General features: G+C 46.5%; 1 protein-coding gene across 2 annotated transcripts; it reads right to left on the bottom strand.

The window, feature by feature from the left end:
* Nucleotides 1–88: 88 nt before the first annotated feature.
* Nucleotides 89–25557, bottom strand: LOC120818807 (E3 ubiquitin-protein ligase HECW2). Of its 2 annotated transcripts, XM_040175690.2 has the most exons (30): nt 24984–25557; nt 19443–20386; nt 16874–16981; nt 16607–16701; nt 15740–15815; nt 15472–15641; nt 14322–14464; nt 13842–13942; nt 12518–13371; nt 12266–12407; nt 11788–11943; nt 10669–10819; nt 10441–10544; nt 10220–10344; nt 9233–9418; nt 8811–8963; nt 8608–8710; nt 8423–8519; nt 8266–8349; nt 7959–8068; nt 7156–7276; nt 6938–7051; nt 5644–5796; nt 5423–5521; nt 4979–5108; nt 4437–4583; nt 4183–4297; nt 3911–3996; nt 3690–3802; nt 89–2606 (listed from the first exon to the last, which is right to left on the bottom strand). In XM_040175690.2, exons 2-30 carry the CDS (start codon nt 19855–19857, stop codon nt 2495–2497), a joined length of 4563 nt encoding a protein of 1520 aa, XP_040031624.2. In that variant the 5' UTR covers nt 19858–20386; nt 24984–25557; the 3' UTR covers nt 89–2494. The 2 variants fall into 2 exon arrangements, with proteins under 2 accessions (XP_040031624.2, XP_040031625.2); XM_040175691.2 differs by lacking the exon at nt 19443–20386 and having other exon boundaries at nt 24984–25126.
* Nucleotides 25558–25864: the final 307 nt, after the last annotated feature.

Here is a 25864-nt window from a genome sequence, read left to right on the forward strand (position 1 = left end):
ATGATTTAAAACAATCAGCAGGGAAAAAGAGAAGAGAGAATTGAAAAGAGTCTCTATCATGCTGTGAAAAAAATAGAAGACAAAAATATGAATTTTCATCTGATCTTGCTTTGTTTTACTCAGAGGAAAGTGACATGGAAAGAAGAAGGAAAAACTTGCATAGTGATAACATTTTATATTAGGAGCAGAGTGCTGACAAACATTCATATTCAAAGGTGAGGTGGCCTGTACAGGTGGTGGTTTGGATTAGTTAGATGTGTGGCAGCCGGGTAAGGCTCAAAACTTTGGTACATTCTGGTGTGACTGACGAAGGGCAGTGCGTTCAGTGATGGCAAGAATATATTTTCATTATAAGGTTGCAATTGTTTGATCCTAATTTAATTAAACTGAATTGGCAAAGGAAAACGCATAACAAAATGATATTAGATTTTGTAATCTGAATGAGTGTACATTTGTTAAAAATGTAAACAGGTCCTTGACTCGACAAAATCAGTTGTCATATTTCATGGTCATTTTCTGTGAGTAGCCCACATAATACATTCACTTAAATAGCGTCTTGAAATCCAATTACCTGACGTGATTTTGACACCAGCAGCCGTTGTGGCTCGGGGATTTAGTTTTGGTTGGCTGATATGAGGGGGGGCTGCTCACCAATACAATTGGGGTTGTCCTTACTTTTGAAAAAATGTAATTTTCTCTCTCACATTTCACTGATCCGTCCAAATAGAACCAGTTGAGAAATACGGTGACAATCTATGACTGATAACGCCCAATATCCAAAGCCAGAACCTTATGGTTACGTTAGCTAAAAGGTTACCGTTGATGCTGAAAGTAAGCTGTTCCATGTTTCCCGTTAGCCATGCTACAACATGGAGGAACGGAAGGCAATGGTGGTCGGTCTACTGCGGGTTCAGTAGGAAATATCGCAATAACTATCGTAAAGTTCAGAGTTAAATTTACTCAACTACAATTTGAGCTATTTGTCCTTGAGTATTGAGAATTTTATTACTTGTGCTACGCAGCAAGAAGTTGGTAGTTATTTACCGAGTACACCAATCTAACCATCTGTAACAGTTTATGCTACTAAGCAGGGGGGTCTGGAGCCAATCAATGCCAACTGTAGTAGACTCCAGAAGTACATCAAATAGTTAAGAAATTAGATTAAAATCGGCCCATTACTGAACTATTAGAATAATACAATGTGCACAAATTGTAAACAATATATATTGATGCTAATACTTTCTTCATGCATGTAACAACTATATTTGTAACTGGGATTTAAAGGAAATATGCCTTGTCGCACAGTGGCAGTAAAGGTAGAAATAATGTCAAATTAGGTAACTGAAATATATATGGTTCTCCCTCGTCCATGTGGTCCACCAGATCACATGATTTTGATGCATTGACAGTCAAAAAACACCCCCACAATAGAAAAATCACTTTGCAAAGTAATAAATGATAATGATATAAATATCTTTAAATGAGTAAAAACAAAACATATACACAATTTGTATTTTTTAAGTGCTCTGCTGGTGCCCTAAAACGTAGACAGCCACCCCCCTCCTCGGCCCCCCAGCGAGGCTTTTTAACCAACCCATTTTCTACATCCGCCTCTGAAATATAGACATTCGATTCATGTTGGATGTACATTTTTCTTTCAATCCTTGAGTGTAAACTACTTTTAACAAACTTTGAAAATTGACCTGGATCAAAGCGAAACAATCAGGGAAGATCCAAGTAAATTGATGGTTTTACAAAAGTGAGTGTTGCTTCTTGAACTCCTGGAGTGGTGGCCACATCTTTTTTTTGCCAATTGATCTAAAACTGGTAAAAAAATCAGTCTACATCATGAAGTTTTTCACATTCAAACCACAACATGTCACTGCCATATTATTAGAAAATCACTTTTTCTTGTAGATGAAAATACTGTAAAATACCAAAGCCAAAATCTACTGTAGAAGTTCAGGGTAAAATTGCAAAAACCTTAAAAATGTTGAATGAACTGCGAGAAACCCACTTCTGGATATTGTGTACATTTTAGGTCTATCCACACTAGAATAAATGAGTCTCATTCCACTGAGTGTCTGCATTGAAGGCAGTGATTGTGTACATTTGAAACTCCTGCTATCAAAGAGAAAGTGAAAAAAAAAAATCATCACAATCTCAGATTGGTCAAACCCCAACAGTCACTATTTCTGGTCCCAAAGGCAGTGCGGGTCTCCATTCGTCACATCACAGAGGTGAAAGGGTGTTACTAAGTAGGTTGGACATGTGTTCAGGTGCAACAAAAAACAAGTCTAACTGTGTACATGGGTCATTTCACAGGTTCAGAGCGCATCTCTCAATGGTCTTATCTGTAAATGACAGCCAATTATGAATCAAACACAATTTACTTTAAATCCAGGTTTTTGAACCATAGTCCACTGTGGCTTCCCCTTTTCTCCTGATGACCACCATTAATGAGGAAAGCTGAAATCTGTGTCGGTGGCGAGAATCATTCCAGCCCAAAGGTGCTGGTCTCCTCCACGGCCGTCAGCATCTTCTCATACAGCATTGAGAAGGAGGGGTATGGTGGCAGGTCCAGCCGATTGAAACAGGTATGGGCTCTAGACAGAGATCACAGGGAAACAGACACTAGTTTAAACAAAGTGTAATTCAAGCACATATCTGAATCATTTCTGTCATGGGCACTGAATGTGCTGTACGCATTTTAGGTTATGCATTCTGTACACATGACATCGGGATGGATCCCTCCCCTTCCTTCCTTCCTTTTTTCTGGCTATTGAAGGATGTTTCACTTTTTGAGTCTTTACTGTGCCGGTGTGAGGGTTTTGGGTCAGAGGATGTCGCATGTGTAGCCTACAGACTGTAGAACCTTCTGAGGCAAGTTTGTAATTTGTGATTTTGGGCTATAGAAAATAAAATTAGTTGAATTGAATGTTCCATATTGCTAAAATCTCAGAAGGGCCACGTTAACCCAATATGCACAAGGATTAAACATTTTTTAAAGCCAGGTAACCTTAGAGAGGCGCAGGGGTTGAACCAATCAAGTGCCATTGTTAATACATATGGGGCATTTTTGAGGAAAGTGATACAAAGATGTTTTTAATTTAAATAATAAAAAGGCAGTTGATCCATAACCAGTATAATTTGTTTATTTTTTATTTCTTTAATAATTTTTGTTGCATCAATACATATACATTTTCCCTTTTTAAAATATATTATTTCAATTGAAACATTTTGTTTAATACCACATTTTTTATCCCAAAACCGTTATTTGCAAGTCTTTTTAACTGGAGCCCCGTCTTTTCCTGATTTCCATTTTACAACTGAGCACTGGGGCTCAGTTGTAAAATGGGTGACAGTGTGTAGAAGTTAGTCCTGCTGGGCAGATGACACTTTGCAGGGTCGCCCCTGGCATCAGTGTATGAATGCGTGGAAAAAGGGGTATGATATTTAGTGCTAAAGCGCTTTGAGTGGTAGAGATACAAGAAAACTCAATTTTTGTCCAGAAACATCATCAGTTTGAGCCATTTCACATTTAACCTGAAAACTAGAAAACAACTAACATGGTTAAAGAGAAAATAAATCTCCTACCAGCATCTTTAAAGCTCATAAACGAATGCCCTTTGCACAAAGCTTGACTATATATTATAGACAGTTTAATGGAAACCCCAACGTTGATGTACCTGGGCAGTGCGGAGACCTTCCCCCACTTCTCCACACAGAACCTGCGGGGTCCATTGCTGCCTCGCAGAGAAGCAAAGCCCTCGTAGGGAATGCTGGATGTCCCGGTTACAAACTGAAGAAACCGATGGGAAGGTAGGAACAGAGGGACAGAGAAGGAAAACAAGGTGAAGAGGGCAACGTTTAGTCATTAACACACACACACACACACGCACACGCACACCTGCAGGAGCCGTAGTCTCTGTTCATTGTTGAACCTCTCCACTGCTGCCCAGAACCACCGGATCACAATATGGTTGTCGTGGTAACCTACAAATAACACATGATGTCATGTAACTACAGCAATGGATCACGGCGACTGCAGCCTCTCCACCTCCTCGTAGCACCGTTCAAAGTACATTAGAGCGTATTCGTTTAGCAAAAAGGGCAAACAGTCAGAATGCTAACATGGTGTTATACTGATCACCATGGTAACTAAATCATTGTGTCCCGTACCTCCTCTGTATTCGGTGTTGTTCCTCCAGTCGGATAAGTCAATCTCAGCCGTGCCGGCGATCACCAGCTCCAGTTCCCTCGCGTCAAACACCGATACGAGCCTGGCATCCACCACCTAGAGAACACGCAAAGCAACAAAATAGAATAAAGTCAAAGAATCAGCAATAAGTATAAAAGGTTGAACTTTTATTCATTTAGTCCCAGGCATGAAGAAAGGGAAATGTTAGAGTAGAGGAGGTCAAACCAATCCGTACCTCGTAGAAACCTCTGACCAGGCTGTCGGTCTGCTGCACCACCCCCCTCTCGATCCTCCACTTCACCATCCGCTCAATGTACTCCTTCTTGTTTTTCTCCGACACTGGGATGTTGGCTCCACCGGCCTTCAGTTCCCTTTCTGTTATCTGCAGCGAGCACAGAGGCACAAATAAAGTCCTCAAGTGTTTTAACAATGTGATTACGTCCTCTCCTCCACCTTGTCACACAGAGACCCTCTTTTGGACATGTTTGTGTTAGGTGGTCGTGGGTATGAGAACTCTGCACAAGTTCTATTCATTTGCTCGTACGATATATGAAATACGAGGATCACTGAATACGTGCAGACACGCAATTGTCAACGATCTACAGGACTGTCTGTCATAACTGTCCTAAAGAACTATTGTCAATAAGAGCATTGGCAACAGCTGCCAACGGTGTAAAGTAACACGATACTGGAGAGGTCTTTCAGAGATGTATAAAGAAATGACGTGATCATCGTGTGTGTGTGTGCGTGCGTGCTGCTGAGCACTCAGACCCTGACCTGTCCGAAGACCTCTTCATTTACGGTGAACGTGAGGTCCAGCATGTCCTCAATGTCGTTGTCCTTCATCCACTGAAGGGACTGGTGGAACTCCTCGTCCAGGTACTCCAGGTCGCTCAGGTCACAGGGACTACAGGGGGGAGAGTGTGTGGGACTGTAGCATTAAACACATACTGCCTGGGGCTTTTATTTCAACTCAAGCCAACAAACAGAACGTGTCCTCCGAGCGCCTCAGTTAAAAATAATCAAACTTCTCAGGAAAGCGCTGTAGAAAACAAAGGAAAGCCCCTAACATAACGAAGAAGAAAGCCTGTATCAATAATAAAAAGCAATCTATTATTAAATGGAGGTGAGAGTTGAAATTGTTTTTAAATGCCGCGCTTTGAGACCTTTGTCAATGAAACACTGGGATGAAGGTATTGGGACACAGATGAACACACGTACATGCGCAGTAGGCCTTTATAGAAGGGTCGGGTAAAGAAGGCATCCAGCAGGTACTGGTGGATCAGAGCCAAACCCAGAATACGACCACTGAACCGGAACCTAAAAAACACACACATTAACAAAGTTAAAGTGATCAGGATACCAAAGATCCCGTCTTAGCTTCGTGTGTGTGTGTATGTGTATGTGTGTGTGTGTGTGTGTGTGAGAACACCAAACCTCACCATTCGTGGTGATTGTCTACAAAAGCGGACATTGGGCTGATCTGGACGGTGTAGGTGTCGTTCGCAGAGTACTCAAACAGACCATAATAAGGGTTGAACAGCTCCCTGGAAACCAAGAAGAAGAACTCTCTGGATGGCCCACTGTAGTCCAACCTGCAAGGTACATACTCAGATATCAGCTGCACACATCGCATAGTGAATGAAGGGGGAGCATTGTCTGCTGAGCCCGTCATTTATGTTCTTTACAGACCAGAACCAGATGATTTGGCGTCTAAAATGTATATATTACGGGGTTTCGCCTGATTCAAACTATAATCAAAGTAGACTTAAAGAAATAGAAAACAGAGAGTATAGCTCAGTGAAACGATGATGTTTGGGAACCAAGATGCTGCTCAGGTTTTCTAAAGAATCTGCCAGCCAAACATACAAATCAGCGCAGCATCTACAAACTTTACAACGGAGTTCTCTTTATGTTCGTGGTAGCAGTTGTGGGGTCTGTTGGTGAGGTCCTCAAACTCTAAGTCGAAATGCAGCATTCTGTCTCTCTGTATGCCAAATAGTGAGGTTCTGGACTGTCTGTGATTGTTGTTGTAGTAGTTTTTGATGCGATGGAGAAGCAGTTGTCTGAATGCACTTTATCGAAACAATGGCGAGCCGGGTGCCACTACTCTTCTTAGGCAACGGTGGGAGTCTTGAAGCAGGAGGCAACACTTTCCTATGTAGAAAACGTCAGTGAGGATATCAGCTGTGGCACATGTTCTAAGCACACCACCGGGGACGTAATCGGTCCAAGCAGTTTCCCTCCCATCGGGTTTTTTCACATGTCCAGTGGCCCGGTCCTCTGCAGGAGGGACGGGCCTGATAGCTGCCGCCTTGTTCAAATTAAAGTGAGCAGGCAGTGTATGCCTGATAAGTGTTTTCTGTTATTTGATCTACTCCTGAACCTTTAGGACGTGGAAAATATTTTGAATGTGTAGAAAGTTTTAAACAGCAGAAAACATCTTGCTAAAACACTTTTGAGTAAATGAAATGAATTCATGTGTCATTATGGAAAAAATAAAATATGTGCGTTTGAGGGAGGTTAAAGACAAAAAAGAGGAGGGAAGAGTAAACAGGTGTAAAAGAGAAACTGATCTATAGAAAAGTAAATATTGGAAAGTAGCTTTACATCATGTTTAAATTTGAATGTTTCCCTTTACATAAATGAAGACATTACCGCCATAAATTGATGCGGAAAAATTCCCCACTTTGCAACAAACAGAGTGTATCGAAAACATGGGTCCCTCCTACTCACCCCTCCTCCCCGACGAAGCTGACGTAGAGCTTGCTGCGCTGCAAGTCTTTGCGGGAGTAGCACATGATCTGGTTGAAGGCATCCTCGAGCAGATGATCACGGCGGATGATCAACCTGAGACCCAAACGCGAGTAAGCGAGCAGCGAGTGGAACAGACGCATGCAGAGAAAACAAGAGGAAGAAAGGTCTCTCCTCATAAGAGAGAGCGCTCCACCTACTTTAGCTTCCCTGGTCCTTGGCCGTAGCCTTTGGTTTCCAGTTTCCTGTAGAAGTTGCGCAGTTTGGCCTCAAAGTCTCTCTTGTAGGGCGCTGGGGCTCGGGCGTTCGCCCTCGTGGTGCCTACAGGTGCGGAGAAACAGGGAAGTTGTGTACTCTGCTTTATGTGAAGTGTGTGTGTGTGTGTGTGTGTGTGTGTGTTTGGGAACCAACGTATTGCAAATACAAACGCACAGGCAGTTCAAAGCTGTAGCGAAAGACTCAAACACGCTCAAGAAAGTTTAAGCCATCCAGCGGGATCTTGGAGGGGTGTTAGACCACTGCAGCAGTAAATGATGTCCAGAATTAAATTCCATGTGATCTCCTCTTTTTGCCACTATCACTCCTCTCCATGTTCTCCTGTACGCTGCATCTGTTTCTATTATCCCCTTCCCCGGCTCACAGGTATATTTCATTTATCCCCCTACTGTCATGGTGGGAAAAGGCTATTCTACATGATGCACTAATGTTTTCTGAGAGATTTCAAAATGTGGTGATAATAAATGTTTTTTACACTGATGAAGTTATAGTGAGGAAAATTAGACCATTTGCTAATAGCCTATTTACAAAATGAATTGTCCAATCATAAGCGCGGCAACAATAACTAGGCACAATGAAAATAGGAAATTAAAATGTAAATGGACTTGTGGTTTGATTTTGCGTTTTGCTACTTCAGCAGGGCGTGATTCCGATCGTATTTATGAAAGAAAAACTACTGGCCGATCTAATAAAACATCTTTGTGTAATTAGTTTCCTGTTCACTTACCGGGCGAGTTCTGTGGGGAGGAGACGGGGGATCCCCGGGGTGACTGGCAGTAGCTTGGGTGAAGTAAGGCATGAGGAGGCACATAGGACATCACTTCATCTTCAAACAGACTGGAGAGACAGTGAATGACATCATTAGAGTGGCTAAAGTGTGTTTACATTAAGTTAGGAATGATAGATGAGAAGGTGATACACAGCTGATACAAGTAAATACGTAAGGGAGATGATAAGGAACAAAAATCATGGGAGGGATGTAGACACTTAGGGAAGGAAATAAGAAAGTAAGTGAGGAAGGAAACAGGTCCCACCTTAGTAGCATGACGAGATCAGCATCCCCTGACAGCCGGGCCAATGCTGAACCTCCATCTGTGCGTAAGAGCTGCACCTTCTCCCTAATGGCACAGCAATATTCATTCAATACCCATGCTGGCGAAACCTTTGGGTGTAGCTGGTTTGTGTGCATACCTGAGTGAATGGTTCCTGTTGAATTCAGGCTGCCTCTCCTGCAAAATCTCAAAGATGTTTGGCTGTCGAAGAAACGCCACGATCTTCTCATTGTAAGCTGAAGGAGAAGCGGACGCACTCATGTAGGTCGTCGCCAATCATTTCCAAAAGGTCGTGTGTGTGTGTGTGTGTGCGCGCGTACTCACCCACTGGCACGACGTCTGGGCACTGCCCCCTGTTGGGTGTTGTGAAGGTGCTGGAAGGACGCGGCAGGACGGGCGGGCCAGCGCGACGGGGCTCATCGCCAACCTACGGGGGGAGTGGCAAGGAGGTTGATATATTTTTTTTTTTAAAGGGGGGGGGTTCTCCACCTCAAACCGCTGTAAGCTGCGGGATTCCTCCGTCTCACCTGTCGCCGCGGGCTGACCTCCCCGGCGCTGTGGCTGCGCTGGCGAGTCAGGTGCTGGCGGTGGGCCAGGAGGCTCGGGGGCCGAGTGCTCTGAAGAGGGAGCCGGGGGTCGATGAAGGTGGTGGCCCGGCAGTTGTGGTCCACGAAGAAAGACTGAACGTGTGCACGCCACCAGAGACATGTCAGTCAGGCATTGGACACCGGTTTAACAATGTACGCAAAACTAAAAAACAACATGGAGGCTGCCGCTTCAAAAAGTGGATGTCGCCATTATAATGGAACAAGGGGCGTTCAGATTTATATGGCTGCAAACAACCATATGCTCCAATAAGCTCTCGACCCAAATTTCTACATGCGACTGTATCCAAAACCCTCGAGTTATTCATCTTTGACACAGATGTGGAGACGCGCGTGGCCCCCACCTTGCCGGTGTGGTCGTGCTTCATCTCCCAGCCTCTCGGCAGCTCCAGCTGTTTGTTGGCGAACATGTTGAGGAAGGCGACCAGGTCTCTGTTGTGCTGGTAGCGCTCAAAGTGGTGCGCATCCCGGCGAACCTTACTGATCATATGCTTCAGACACGTGTTGGTGGTGAACATACGGTAGGCACTCTGGGCACGCAAGAGACAAACGGGGGAGAGTTAATAGAGGGGAAACATCCCACCAGAGAAAGATTCTTCTGAATATATATATATATAAATATAATTATTTACTGAATAATGAACCTTCCCAATGTACTTGGCTTTCGGACATGGTAATCTTAGCTTTTCACACAACCAGAAGTGATACAAGAGGATGGAGCTAAATACAAAAAACATTTTCATGAGGGGAAAATATACTCTGTGAAAGGGTGGGAAAACACCCTAAAGCACACCCTGATTTATCGTCTATTTCAACCTATATGGGATCATTTCCAGAATGTTGGTTTTAAGAAAAATCTGAAACTAGCTATAAAGATTGTTAATTACAAACTGTAATAAATTAAGTGAGATCTAGGGTCTATTTATCTATGAATGAAGTGTGTTTTTCAACCAGACTTCCCCCCTGCTGTCCATTAGAAAGCCCTCGCTTCACAATCACCGGTTGCTGGTCGTCTTAAAGTGAAATGTCTCAACAAATACTGGATGAAATGCTGTTTCAATCCGTTTCCGGTCAAAATGTATTAACGCTGGTGATCATTTGGTCGACAATGGGTATACACAAATCAATAACCCAGCTCCTTTTCTAGCCCCACTAATGTCCACGCCGTCGTTTAACGAGTGTCTGGTCAACACAGGTAGAGGTGAAGGTTTTGCTATTCCTGAAAAAAAGTAATCCCCAGATCACAATCTGAGTGTGTGCCGTACGACATGGACGTCTGGGAAAAAGGGCAGTGGTTTGGTTGAGAGGAGAAAGAGGAGTGTTGCCCATACAGGGTTGGAATGCAGCACAGTGAAGAAGTCGGGGCTGGTGAGGAACTTCGCACTGGGCGACTGAAGCAGTAGAGTGAGGCGAGACCTGGGACTAGACTGAGCCACGCCGTTGTCCCTACGCACCTCTGCAACACACACACACACACACAGTCAGACAAAACTCCTCTGTTGTCATGCTTTACAGACTGCATAGACCAGAATGCAGCATGAGACAGGATTACCTGGTGTGGAGGGTTGCAAGTCAGTCTCATCTGCCAGCAGCTCATTAGCTGGCTGCTCCTCCGGTCTGCTGTCATTGGTTATCGTCCTACGTATACTCTGATACCTGGAAAGGAGTGTATTTGTCGGCCATGGTGGTGGATTAACTAATCAAGCTAATGGCATGTTGGGTTGGACTCTGCGGGATGCTTTTACAGCTTTAGAAGTGGAGTGTCCGTGTGTGATCTGACCTGCGGTTCAGCTGCTCCATCTGTTGAATGGAGCTGGACCTCTGGAGCGTCTGCGGGGCGGGGGGGGCGGTGGGACGCTGCCAAGTTGTGGTTCTGTTCACGTGGTCCACGTAAAAGATCCTACCGTGGCTGTCAATACGAGCCTCCCAGTCTGAAAGAAAGAGCGGAAGCAATAGCATGGTTATACTTAGGAGATGCAGAAGTTTGACATTAAAAAAAGAAAATCCAGACTAACATAATAATAGAGATCATACAAACTTCAAACAGGGAAATCCATTTGGCTTACACCCCTCTGCTGTTTGACACTGCAGCACCCAGCAGTCTATGACCTAAATAATATTAGTAAAGAAAGAGCCGACTAACAATAGCTTTGTTGCCACAGGCTCGGCCTTCAATAACTATATCTGAGGAAACAGCCAATGAGCACAACCAGACCGCTCCATTATGAGAGGTCTTCGTTACACACAAAAGTGCATTATTGGTTGTGGGCGGAATTTGATGACGGCTCCCACGGAGACAAGCCCCTCCCCCTCTCCGTTGAATCTAGCGAATGACCACAAATGGTCCCGGCAAATAACGTGACGTGAAAAGAAAGAATGCACCCACTTTCTGTCTTCTCCCAAAGGGGTTCAAAATACACTGCAGGTTGGGGACAAATGTTTTTCCAGCTGAAAAGCAATGTTGTTGTAATACTCATTTCAGCCACCAGAGACTGAAGCGCATGTTCTTATTAAGACTGAGAGCATTCATGTTTCTTCCTTTGGAGTGTTCATTTCTGCATGAACTCTACACACATGCACGCACACACACCCACAATATATGGTCATGCATAATCACCACCTAAAAAAACTCTGCATTAAAACTACTAATACCTGAATGCTCAATCCTTTGACACGGGAGGCATGACAAATATTAATGTTTAAAGGAAATGATTAAAACCCTTGATTTCCTCAATAACTATTATAAAGACCTCCAGTACGGCTACTATACTATCAATGCACCTGTTGCAACATTTTCCCTGTAAATAAAAATAATTATATTCATTGGGGTTTTATTAACCTTTAACTTTTTTAACCTGAAAAATAGGGCAAAAGAAGCCGTGTGCATCGAGTATCTCACCTGTGTCTCTCTCCACCCCCATTGCTCCGTTCTGACTGCCTCTGGCCCCACACGCCTCCTGGCTTTGGGCCGTGCCTCCGAAGGTCTGCATTGACTGCCTCCTCCTCCACACCTCCCCCTCCTCCTGCTCCTCCCGACCGCCCCCGCCTCTCGCTCCTGTAATTCACACGTTGTTGTGTGTGTAGAGCAACCAAGTGGAATCCTCACTATTCATATGGATATTGTTTTTCTACTTGCTGAGAACTAAACACGCTCCTACCAGATGCAGAACAGTGTTTAAAGTCCACCACAAAGACGCTTTAGATTATTTCCCCCCTCGGGACAACTGTGCTTGCATTGGAATGATTTTAAGATTTAAAAGTATGCACAATAACGACTTCTATGAGAGGTGGACCAAAAGTGTTTTTCGGTAACACGTGTAGACTGACCAATTTTATATTATTGTTAGAAATACTGCGCCCATGAACAGTGAACCTACCAACATCAGAAGTCCCTCCTCCTTGGTTAGCTAAGATGCTGCTCCTCGGAGCAGGTGCTGCTACTGGTCCATTTGCCTCACTGCTGGAAGACTCCCCTTCCTCCTCCGCCTTCGGAGCCACTTCTTTTCTGGTCTCCACCTCCTTTGGACACAGGGGGAGAAGAGAGAGCAAAGAGGAAGATTTTCAAAAAGGTTCTGTCCAACTGACTTCAAAGTCACGTAGCATTTAGCCACCAAACTACAGCTGCTCACCTGAATGGGGGAAAGCAGACCCAGTGAGATATTGCACGGTAACTCCTGGTTTGCCCCCATCCTACTGCTTTGCTGCTGACAGGTGCATTCGCCCACAGCCCCCACCTGCCCAGCTGCTGCTGTTTGTACATCAGTCCCCGATGCCTGAGACGAGCTAGAAGTGGGAGTGGGAGCTTCTCCGGTCACGCGTGCAGCTCCGGTCCCGGCTGCAGGCTCAGCAGCTGTCGATGTTCCTGCCTGTGCTTCTGTAGTCTCGTCTCCCGGTTCTGTTCCAGGCTGAATCCTGGCAGAGGAACCTGCCTCTGCTGTGGCCCCGGCTCCAGCTCCGCTCCGTCCTGAACCCTCATTTCCCTGGGGAGATTCAGAAGTAGCCCGCCCCTGTGATAAGGCTGAGTCTGTGCTGTCCTGTGTCCTTATCTCCTGGGGTGTCTCCCTGTGCTGTCCCGCCGTCTCCTCGTCCTCATCCGAGTCTATGTGCAGCATGGCATTGAGCCGCGTGTCTGTCGGAAAGCTGGAGCGGAGCTTTGGCGAAGGCCCCGCGTGTGGTCGCTCACCAGGGCTCCTCGGAGCCTCAATGGTGTCCAGGTAGTCGTTGAGAGACACCTGCCGGTGGGTGTGGCAGCCCAGGGACACAGCGAGCAGATCCTCCTCTGCAGGCTCCCGCCAAATGCTGTCGTCTCCATAGTAACAAGGACCATTGACCAACCTGGAGCCTTCATCTGGGCCTCTTGGAGAAGGTCTGTATGCACCGCGCGATGAGGAGGATTGGTGAGGGAGGTCTTCGTCGTCTGAGGGACTCCCAGAGTCACCGTTCACTGCCCCTAAGACGGCTCCCATAGCCTCCGGGGAGGCTTCTAGGGACGAGAGAGAGAGGATGGATAACAGATTAGGGATAAGCACAGAACCGTGGGAGCCATCTGGTAAAAACAGATGTCGGCCACGGACAGCACATAGCACATGGATCGATAGACAGGAAATGTTTTTTTCCTCTTCTGTTGAGGAAAAAAAGAAACACTCACAGCTTTTACGTTGAAACATATTATATGTTTCTGCCACAGAAATAATCCATTCATCCAATGGGGGTAAATAAGGAATTACTTTAACATATCCAGAGGTTTATATCATAAATTGAATTTGTCGCTTGAACACAACCTGACAGCAAATCCCCCAAATCCCCTCCAGATGTATTAACCCATTCACATGCATTCCCACATTTACTGACAGTCAAAACTATTTTTGGTCGCGTAAAACGCAGTGCACAGATGTGTGTGCTGCTTATTCACATGACTACCAAACAGTACAATGTAAACACACACACACACACCTTCATGTCCTGTGGAGGTGACGGCCACCCTGAAGGAAAGCTGCCCACTCACGTGGTCCGTAGGGAGACGACGACACAGGCTGTGACTGACCGGCTGATCGCTGCGCACACACACGCACACAAGTTATGTCTCTATCACGTCCCCCAAGAGTTCACCCAACCTCCTACCACTAGAAACATCTGCATACACGCTATAAACATGATTCGTCAGAGTTCATATCCCGCCTTCCGTCCCGGATCAATATCATATCAGTGCCTCGACCATGAGCTGATTAGGACGTATTGATCGGTATCGACTTATATATGTGGAGTCACTGTGGCTAAGTGCCGACTGTCAGATGACCGTCGACCTCTTCGAGGAGGCTTTCTACATGCTTGAGTGCTCGTTCAAAATCTTTCATAGATGTGCACCCACATTGAATCGTGCTGTGTGTGTGTGTGTGTGTGTGTGTGTGTGTCTGCGTGCGTGTGGAGCCTCACTCAGTGGTCGGCCCCTCCAGAAGCCTCTGCACAGGGATGATCAGCTGACCCAGAAACCGCTTGATGATTGGTCGGCTCTTGGCAAACTTATCCTTCACCTCCACCTCCAACACGTCAGTCATGAGAGCCACAAAGGTGTATTTCTGCAAGAGTTGCAAAAAAAAAAACCAAAACGATATATAGTATAGATGTATTGATAGTATGTGGACATTTACAAGTCACTTAGTGTGTGTAAATTGTCCACACGCAAGCACGTGAGACCAAAGATATTCAGTGTTATTCAGTGGTAATACTAGATTAACTGTTGTAACAGTACTACAGCAGTTTTTGAACCTCTAAGCACGTTCTAGTATAAATCCAGATTATGAAAATAAGCATTACGAAACATGACATATTCACCCTTGTAGTGTAGTACAGGAGGCTAAAATAAAAAATGTCCCATTAGAGATCTTCCTTGTTGCTCGGAAACAGAAGCTTGTAGTCTTTCAAAATATATAAAGTGAAACTACAGAACATCAAAAAAGGTATTCAAATCTAATTAAGTCATCATTTAAATACACACTATGGCGGATCGGGCCTGGTATAAGCACAATAATGAGCTGTCAAACACTTTAAATTGCTTCTGGAAAGAACTGCACTAATAAAAGGATACATGGTAGTGATGTATGTTGATTTATTTTCATGCGCTGCCACTTGCTTCTTCTTTGTAGTAACGGTTAAGTTCAGTGACTAACTAAAGTTTTAGGTTATACATTCATTCATCATAGGATCAAATATTTCCTTTACTCTATTGATTGAAATTGAGCCCTGAGTCATGTTTGATTTAACTTTTGGAATGGTGGTGCTCTTGACAAATCAGGTGGTTTTCACAGCGGTTCCTCTTTATCCTGACAGAAAAGAAATGTCCAGACAAACAAAGTAGTTCCAGTGTACACTTTCTACCATGGATAAGCCATTTTTGGAGCAGAGGACCAAAAACTGGCTAGCATGCCGAGGCATTAACCGGTTAATGACAGATTCTTTAAAATAAAATAACAACTGGGAAATTTCCCCGAAATGTAAATGTTCCCTCTCTTTGCAACCCCAAAGACCGACCCACTCACACCCCACTGTGCACACGCCACTTTAGTCTGTGTGTGTTTGCGCTGACCTCGCCGTGCCACACCGGGCTGGTGGTGTTGGCTATGATGGAGGAGCGTCTCTCTTGGCCGTGGTGGGTGAACTTGGGGAGGCCGCTCCTCTTCCCGGGCTGAATCGACATCTTCAGGTAGGGGTCCGGGTTAAAAAACATGCCCTTCTTCAGACCCACGGCCCGAATGTCTAGAGTAGAAAAACACATATTTATAAGCAATTGTAAGAATCTGCTACTGGACTACGAGAGCACCACAACACCACTGAATACCACGTGGTCCTCATACCAGATAAGGTGAAGCTGACTAGTTTACGACAGTGCTCAGTCACTGATTGGTCCTCCACTTGGCCTTCTCCGCCCACCTGATGAGGAATCAAACAACAGGGGAGCATTATGACCGCAACCCTCGCATTTCACATATTTAGAGAGGGGGGGGGGGTGTAGATCGCCATGACTTGGTCGATTGAAAAGTAGCTCGCAAGCCGAAAACGTGTGGGTACCCCTGTTGTAAATAGTTACTGTGTAAGTTGGAAATAACAGCGCCCTATTTTTAAACCCTCTTGAGGAATCACAGATAGTTAACCTACGACTAAATCTACCTCATCGTAGGACCTATTCTCAATGCCTGTGGCCCGATTGGATGCATCACTGACTGCGACGGGCACGGGACCAGGGGTCTAAAGTGAGTTTGGCATGAGAACACAGGCGTAAAAGCTTGCGAACAAAGCAAATTTTCAACGGGCGGCGGAAATGACCCAATGGCTCGACGCGGAGGAAGCGCAGCAAAAGAATTTGCCCGGCGCCATCTAGCGAAAGCCCGTCAGCGTTGTGATGCTACGCATAATGTGTGTCATTTCCACAAAAAGGACAGAACAGAGATAGTGGTTACTTCCATGGTGGAAAGCAGAAATGATAACAAAGACAAGCCACAGGGATAAGCCACGCCCCCTTTCAGGCCCAAACGAAGGGGACGCAAAATAGGGCAAATAATCTACAAATAGTCAGGCGAGTGAGCCTGAATTTGCGCTGCTTTTGGGTCTGAATGTACCATTAGGAAATCTGTGACAGTTGCATATGAAAGCGGGATAATTAAATGAGAGGTGACGGACAGAAGGAGGGACCGGAGATGTAGGCGGGACACACAGCAACGTACCGGCACTCCAGGGTTCTTGACGGTGATACACGGCGTCGTCGCTCTCAACGCTCCACTTACGCCGTGATAGTATTTGAAGCAGATCTTGGTCTCCGCTGTGGAGAGAACAGAGGCCCAAACGACCACGTCACTACGACATTGTCACGGTGGTTCTCTCAGTCCAGACATTGCTCCTCCGTATCCTCTGAAGACGTTTTACAACTAGTCTGAAACTGAAAAGACATTGTCGCCTTTAGACAAAACCCAGCGTCAACGGCGTCCACTCACGCTCCATGAAGTTGGGATCCGCCTCCAGCCTCCACACGATCTGCCCTCTCTGGGTGCCATTCACGCCACGGTTCTTGGAGTCCCACACGTTGGCCACGCTCGTCTCATCTGTGAAACACACATCCACCGGTCGGTCCCAAAGATAAACAATGTGCCGTTTCGATTGGAGCCGACGTGTGACACAGCCTCCATCGCGCGTACTCCACATGGAGCTCTTATAACATCTTCTCCTGGTGATGAAGAGGCAGGAGTTTGGAGTCTTGCCAACTGTGCCAAGAGGGCGAACTTCAGAGAGCTCGCTGCCTGAGCCGAGGCCAGTGTCTCCCTGAAGGGGAACGGGGGGCCTTCTTACAGTTACAGCCTGACACTTGATGGAAGGGAACTTAAATATGTACGGTTGACTGAAATGTGTCACGTGGGGATTGAAGCAGACACAAGAATAAAGGAAAGATTAGGAACTATTGTGTAACGGGGTTGATCCTTGGGGAGGTCCCGGAATGAGGATGTACACAGCAGGTGGGTTTAAAAGAACCTTTATTTTGCACACTTATTCAAAGTCAGTGGGCTCCCGGCGTCCAGATGACTGGTCTGGCGGCGTCTCTCCTGCCGCCGGGTCGCCACTACTGTGTTTGAAATACGGGGAGACAAACAAAACCTCCGTTCCCTGCAGCTGAGTCCAATTACGCCTCCACCTGGCACCGTCCCCTCTGCAGCCGGGCCAAACCACGCCCGCCACCACACATTGTGTTATTAGTTTGTATTGTTTGGACATTTTCACAAGAGGTTACCGAGCATGTTCCAGCGACAAAACCAGGACGCAATTACCGGTTCCTGAGGGATGCTCTGCGCTCATGTCATAAACCACCAAACATGTATGTGAACATCTTGTGACAAATGGTCAGTGTCCTTATGGATCAACGCTGATCTGCGCCTGCCCCCCACACACACACACACCAGCATACTCCATCAACCTGGTGAGTGACAGCAACTTCCTCATCCACACACACTGCCCCTTTTTCACACAATAACACAGTCTGAGTGGTGTGTGGCGGACCTACACACACACACACACACACACACACACACACACACACACACACACACACACACACACACACACACACACACACACAGCAGAAGGCGGGGTGAGCTAACAGAACTCTGGAGGCTGCTCCAAAAAGAAATCCCCCTACACAAGTGGATACAATCAAAGAGCTGCACAGTGGTTGATTGAACAGAGGGATTCCTTCACCGACTTTCTATTTCAGATAGATGATTGTCCCAGGTAATACCCCTCTTGTGGTCACCTGAGAGGACCTTAGCTTTTGTAAAATGGCGCATACAGTAGTACATTTGCTGCATATAACTACTCTTTCACACCTGGGACCTAGACCTGCAGGGCTTCACCGACTCCAGATTTTACCAGACAAGTTCATCCGGTGAGGATATGAGGCCACATTGGAATGAACAAAATCAGCATCTCAATTCCTGAGTGCCAAAAACATGTTTTGTCAGGCAACAGTGATATTTGACCTAATTCACCTAATTGAATTCAGTTTAATCATTGCAACTAATGAACATTTGAAGGATTATTTTTGGTCATTCACTTGTACACATCACTCTTGGATGACACCACATACTTGAAATTTAAACGTAACATGAGAAGAAACAAACTGCTCTTTGCAATCTTACACACAAACACATGCACACAATCCATTAAGCGGTTTACGACGCAGAAGTGGGGCTGATGAAGGATGGATCGCTAACGTATTGTTATCATCACACCACCAGACAAACAGCAGAACAGACAAGTGAACCGACAGGCAGGTACACGGATGCACTGAGAAAAACATGGATCTAGGAGAGAAAAGGAGGCTGCGAGGCGGCAATGGGGAAGCAGGAACTGCTGAACAGAGCATCTCAAACCAATTAGTTGTGGCAATGTGCTGCAACAATTGCTCCTTCAATTTGCTAACATCAATTAGACTACAGTGAAAATCTAAGGAATGTATTAAACAGTGGATCTGTCGGCTTTAGCGTAAGCTAACACTATTAGCACGCTGCGCAAAGTAGCTTATCAATAGTAAAGCATCACTAGCTGTTGCCTTTCTTTTTTAGGGAATATAGGTAAAAGTCACTGTGACAAACTGGTGATGAAAAATGTATTTAGTCTCAATGCTTGTAATCGGTGCCACCGGGTCAGATAGCCCAAACCTATTCTGCTTTTTATTTTAGTTTATTTGCTATCAGAACATAATTATTGTGTATATATTTTTGAAGAAGAAGATTACCAACCGATACCAAGCCACAAAAAGCCAGTTTCAGGACCAACATGTTTCTGAGCTGTGTGGCAACTAGTCTTGCACACTGAAGAGCTGAGGCTAACGTTAGCATTGCCAGTATCAATAATGATCATGCGAATGGAAGCGGTGTGTGTGTTGCACTGGCTATCTTATTGATGCCACACAACACAAGGCTTATAAGGTGGTTATTATAGACCATGTCCCCGCCGACCCACCACACGGTTGTGGAAGCAAAGCTCCCGCCCTCCAACCCCTGATTTGCTCACCAATGTGGTACAGGCCGATCCAGTCGGTGGCATCTACTTCCTCCTTGATGTCCCAGGAGATTACCAGGTGGCTGTGGCCTAGAGTCAGCTGGTACGAAGACGCCGCAAGTGAAGAGCGGCTGTCGGACGTCACCAGGTCTGTGTCGCTATTGGCCCGCTGGAGCCCAACTCCCGCGGTTTCTTGTTGGCTCCCTGACGACGTAGTGGGGGAGGAGGGACCAGCGTCTCCCGCTTCCTGGACCGGGCCCTGATCAGACAGGGTGCGGAGGTTATCCGGGCCAATCGTGTACGGCCGGGTGTGGGGGGTGCGCCGACGCACCGCCAGCAGGTGCTCCCGGGCGCTGCCGTTGGTAGAGGATGAGGACGACGGGGACGAGGGACTGGAGGAGGCATTGGCAGTGGCGGCCATCGCCATGGTTTCCAGGAAAGATGGGGAAAGGAAAGGGAGGGGGCAAGAAGCCAGAGAGAGAGAAGGGGGGTTGGTGGTGGTGTTGGTGATGGACTGTCCAATGAAATAAGATCTAACAAAAGGGTTTGGTGCCCTTAAAGTTCATTGCTTTGGCTCTGCTGCACCTCAAGAGTTGCCAGACTCCGCTAGCCTTCATTCAAGGTGTTATAAGGGCCATTTGAACCACAGATGAACTCTCTTTCATTGCTTCTTCCTGTCTCAGATCCGCCATGGATTCCACATTTCCAATTGTGTATGTCAATGCCGACAGAAAGGTGGTGCTCAAGGGCCCTAAAGTAGCTTGTAAACCATGCAGGTAGCAGTTATGCCACCGGGAAGCGGTGGAGATGGAAGATGAGCAGAAGGCAGCCAGAAGGTGAGACAAGGTGCTAAGGATGAGATGGGACCCGGGAATCCATCTGCTGGTCTGTCTGTCTGGATGGCGGGACGACGTTATGATCCGTGGGGAGGAGAGGGGGGGTAGGAGGTGGAAGACCTATCGGGAGAATGAAAGTGAGGGAGACACAGAGGGGAAAAAGAAGAAGTTAGAAAGATGGAAGGGGACAAGAGGACAAAAGTAAGAGCGATGGTCAGGTTTTTTGTGGCGGGGCTTTGAGTGCAGTGGGACAACGTTCACCTTTACATCCATAAACAGAATTACAATGGTAACTTCAGCATGTTATAGTTCCTTTATCTTCATCACTTAAGTACAAGATGAAGTTGATGATACACAAGTCATCTATTTTAGATGGCTTGTGTATCATTTTAAACACAATTTTGCAAAATTCTAACTTTGAGAACAGAAATGATTCCATCATTATCATCTTAATAGACATTAATATCTGGGTCTAAGCATCGGAGCTGGGTCGTCATTCAATCAGAGAATCAGTAGTTCGAACCCCGGCTGGTCCATATCGATGAGCCCTTGTGCAAGATACTATGAAGAAAACGGAGTCTTAAAAGCATTCCTAATAGCCATAAACTGTTGTATTAACACCCAGTGAATGACTGGGTGTGAATGGGCTGAATGATGACGACATGTAGTGTTAAAGCGTGGCCCGGATAATAGAAAAGCACTCTGCAAGTGTAGACCTTTTCATTTTCATCACTCACACAATGAGTGTGCAAAGATATCTCCACACAGCTACATCACAGGTCAACGGGTTCAATTCCACTTACCCAGTGGATAGAAATGAAACCATATCCTGGCAATCTTTCAAAACACAGACAACAATCCTCCTCCGTCCTTCTTAAAGTCTCGATTGATTGATCTCTCTCTCTCTCTCTCAACCGGATGCACTCACGGTTACACCGGCAAGCGGGGGCTCGGCCCCCTCGCCACCCGTCTCGTCGGTCCGACGGCTTCTCGCCATGAGGAGAGTGAATGGGCGTGCACTCGCACACACGCTACACGCCGTCCCCTGCAGCTCATAAACTAGCTGTGCGTCATGTTGCTGATGAGGGAGCTGGAGGACGGTGAAAGAAGAAACGTCCAAATGCCCAAATGTTTAGACTCGAAGCTGCATCGCAGACGTTTCAGCCACTTGGGCAAACTGTAAAAACGACACGGACTTATTACCACGTGATGAGGTTGATATGTAACTCTTTAAATGAAGATTTTCAAAATTGCATTTGATGTAACATTACATTTGATTGGCCAACTACACAGATTTCTCCTCCTGGACAGTATAAAGTCCCTTAAGGCTTTATTAAGTATCCTGCCACCATGTCGTTCTTTACTTTGGGAATAAAAGGACAGCTGGTGCTTTTAGAAAAGTATTTCAAATCAGCTCACGTGTTACGTTTGTGTGTTTAAGTTTGGGCCAGTAGGTTAAATGGTAACTCTGAGAAAGATCTGTGCTGAAGACTGGTTGTAAAGAGGCCGTTTTCTCTTCTGAGAAGGGTGGAAAGTGGGTGATCTGTGCTGGATAGAGCTGAAACAAAGGATTTATGAAACACTTTTCTAGTAGTAAAACTACAGCTTAAAACATACCTTTTTTGTATAAAGATTGGAGATTATTTGGTATGAGAGTTTTTACAAGAAGGGGATTGTCTAAATAAATTAATAATAAAATATGTAACAAAGAATTAGAATTTAAATGAGCAGTCCTGCAGCTTTAAATGTGATTGAATCAGGTGTAAAGTGATGTCATTCCCAAAAGCATCCGCGGTTATTAGACCACTTGTTTAAGCTCCGTTCCTCTCTGATGACATCATCATTGTCTGGGAGTGAATTCATGTGTGAAGATGCTGATCATATTGGGCTCGTGTGTTTTGTGGGCTCTTTTCTGTGGCTTGATCTTGTGTGCGAGTGCTTTGTCCCGTAGTGGAGCGTCACATTCCAATAATCGCATTGGTGTTGGTCACACACATCAACTATAACAAAATACAAAACTAATCTAGTTGATAAGCATGTTTATGATACTTTGATACCGGGATAGAAAAGCACAGAGTCACACACGCGTGCAGATTCCCTCCTACACATCTGGACTGATTATAAATAGCTCAGGGGGGAGGCCACTGTTCAGAATAGTGCCGCTGACCGAGTTTAAAGCCACTTGTACCCAAATAGCCGCCACACACCCACAGACACAAACACACACATCACACGCTGGTAAAATGATCCGGGGTGTCTGTGTAACAGTCTTCCACAGCCGCTCACTTTCTCCTTCTCAGGAAACACCAGTCAAAAACACACGCAGGATCACGCGGATCATGCGATACAGCAGCATGATTAAAACCCTCAGTGGGGGAGGGGGAGGGGGGGGGGGCGTTTATGGTTGACAGAATGCCCCGTCTAATCCGCTTCAATCTGCCGCTGGAACCGGGGCAGCCATGTTTTCTGGCGGGGAGGCGAGATATTTCTCTCAAGAAGTTTCATCCTTCAGAATTGAATTCGTACCCGAGCCTTTGTGAGTTGTACCAGGTCACATGACGCTGAGCCCTTACTGCCCATGTTGATCTCTGCTGCATGTCACCCCCCCCCCCCCCATCCTTATCTATCAGTACCTGTTCCTAATACTGCATCTCTTACTGCACAAGTATTTCCATTTAATGAGATCACAGCTCCTGTATGATGAGCGGAAGGAAAGTCTGCTTATCAGAGACGCTCCAACCCCCCCAATATGACCCCTTGAAGAATGTCGTGTCCCGTTTCCGCCTCGAGGGACTACAAACATGCAGCCCGCTGAATTCAGAGGGAGGAGGCAGGCGGTGTGGAGGCGGCACCTTGATAATGCCATCACACACACACACACACACACAGAGGCATAAAGTGGATTAAGGGTGTGTAGACGGGGTCACAGAGCCGATTCCCCACAGTCCCGCCGCTTCTAAGGCTCATGGCGTGTGTGTGAACTTGTGGCTACACTTTTGAAAACCCAATTCAGCATTTTTTGGCGTGAGGCTCGGGCCGGGGGAAGGCCTGTCAATCACCAGGTAGCCCAGACGACCAAACATACCTTGCTTTATCATCTGCTCTACTGTCAACGGGACAACCGTTTCCTGTTAATGTTGAACCCTCCGTCCCCGTATTGGAAATGTCGCCCTCAGCTCAGGGACATAAGTGCACGCTAGATTGCAGGTTATTTATAAACGTGAAACTGCGCGACTAAATATACACACGACCCAGTGAAAACAGATGCTGATGTCAACGCAGCGCGGGGGGGGGGGGGGGGGGGGGGGGGGTTTAAGCAGACGGGCCGTGTGCACTGGGAGTAATCCATGTACACCCACAACTGGATCTGACTCTACTTTCATGTCGATTTAAGACAAAGGAATGCTGGGCAGAAGGAGCTTGCACCCTCGGGTGTTTCCTGTGAAACTTGATGTCTGCAGGTGGAACATCTCGGGCCTTCTATCCCCGAATCCAAATACCGCCGTTGTCCCCTACTAGGCGGGGCGGCCCGTGGGTAGCGCGTCCGTGCAGATAATGCTACGTGACTGAATAAGTGTCACAGGCCTAAAAGCTGCATCGGGAAAGGTTCAAATATATGATGACACAGAAAAAGAAGCTGTATCAGCCTCATTAAAATCCCCAAAAGTGGAGCCACAGTGGAGACGGCTGACCCACTTGTACAGAAAGGACCACTATTGGACACACATGGATAAACACACACACACAGGCCTGAAATAGCTGTAGCGTGCCTGGAGAACAATGAGGTGGATCATCCAGACGGCGACAGCTTCCCGTCCCCAAAGCGGACCTCACATTCCTGTGCCGGTGGTTCTTCAGTGCCGGAGTAACAGCCAAAAGAACGACTGGTGTGTCACCTCGCTGTGGAGGCTCACTATCGTCTACTTTTATATTTGTGAAAGTCTCCGTTACATCCCGATTCAAAGATCCAACAAGGAAAAACAACTAGAAACAGGCTAAATAAGAAACGCACAGGATACTTGAGGCCCTCCCGTCAGTGGGGGTGTGGTGTATGGAAGTGTGCAGATTTCATACTGAAATGATCCTGACACTACATGTTCAAGCATCAAAGAGAATAAGATGCATAACTCCCCCCCCCACACACGAATCTGAGCCAGCATTCCTTTAATAATCACTGAGAACTCAAATGAGACCCTGCTCAGCCAAAAGAATGGATCCTATTATCAGTTTTCAGTGATAACCACGAGTCGGGGGGGATTGCTCGTGACAGCTAGTTGACCTGCCTCTCCATCACGTGATCACATGCCCCCCGGCCTCCACTGTGGGCTATTGCACGCAGATTACAATTAGTTTTCACATCCTGCGTGGAGCTACCGGGGGGCAGTAGGAGATGAGCTGGTATCGATCCGGTTGTGGGAACACAAGTTCCGGTCAGACTCGCCTTCTTTACGGCGCTTTGGTCATTCGTGCCAGCGGGGCGTCACAATGTGGATTTGATTATGTCTTTGTTGTTGTTTTCCATTAATAGGCCGTGTTTGTCACTGGAGCCCATTCGCTGTCCATCAAAGCAGGATGTCACAATCACCAACACGCGTAATGAATAATGGCTTATTAGGAAACAAAATGTGATAAAATACTCCCGTGAGGGGGCGCGGGGGGTTTGGGGTCGCAACACCTCGATCAGACTGCACCGATCCACGGGAGGCACACGGCTTACCTTTGATGACGCGATTTCAAAACGTGGTCCATCGCCACACCTGCAAGCGAGTATCTCAAAAAAGAAAACCCCCGAAGAAGTCGTTCAATCATGGACGACGGACCTCCGTATAGCCCGAACGCCACCGACTCGTCATCGGCTGCCAGGCCGGGGTCGGGCGCTCCGGAGCCGGTGCGCAGCGGCACCGCACCTCGGTGATCCAGCCTCCGCTCGCAGCGACGCCAAAAGCTCCCGTTACTCGCGTCGCTTCGTGGTTTTATTCCGATTTGGGAATCACGGTTGCCAGGTCTGTCGCCTCATGGCGTCGTCCGCGATGTTGCCAGGCTGCGTTAGAACGTTCATATCTTATTCATGTGTCTGGACCCGCTTCACATCCGCCTGCCCGGTTTCCGCTCCCCTCCTCGGCCGCTCTGCTCACGCGCTGCCGGGCGCGAGCGATTCACGACCCGCGTGGTCACAAGAAAAGGATTCCCCCCCCCACCGACGCCTTTTATTTGTGCGTGTTTAGAGACAGGCCTCGGTGTGGAAGTCCACGCCGACCGAGCTCAGCATCACGAGAACTGCCCTCCTCCCCTTATGGATCATGGTTTCCCAACCTGCGGTTCCTTCGAAAAAAGGGGTCGTTGGACAAAGGGGCACACAAACTGACATATAATATTACCTTTAGCCTATTTTCTAAACCCAGACAGAGTACAGGGTTAGAATAATACACAGTCAAATTGTGTTGTAATTTAATTAAATACATTTAACTTTTTGGGAGTTTCTTCACTGTTTCTGAACGATATTACTGCTGCTTACATTATTCAGTGACTGGGGGAACAACCCCCCCCCCCCCCCCACTGCCCTAGATGGAGCGCAGCGACCCGATGGAAGCAGACTGT

This window comes from Gasterosteus aculeatus, chromosome 1, assembly GCF_964276395.1.
Source record: "Gasterosteus aculeatus chromosome 1, fGasAcu3.hap1.1, whole genome shotgun sequence".
Taxonomy (NCBI): Eukaryota; Metazoa; Chordata; class Actinopteri; order Perciformes; family Gasterosteidae; genus Gasterosteus; species Gasterosteus aculeatus.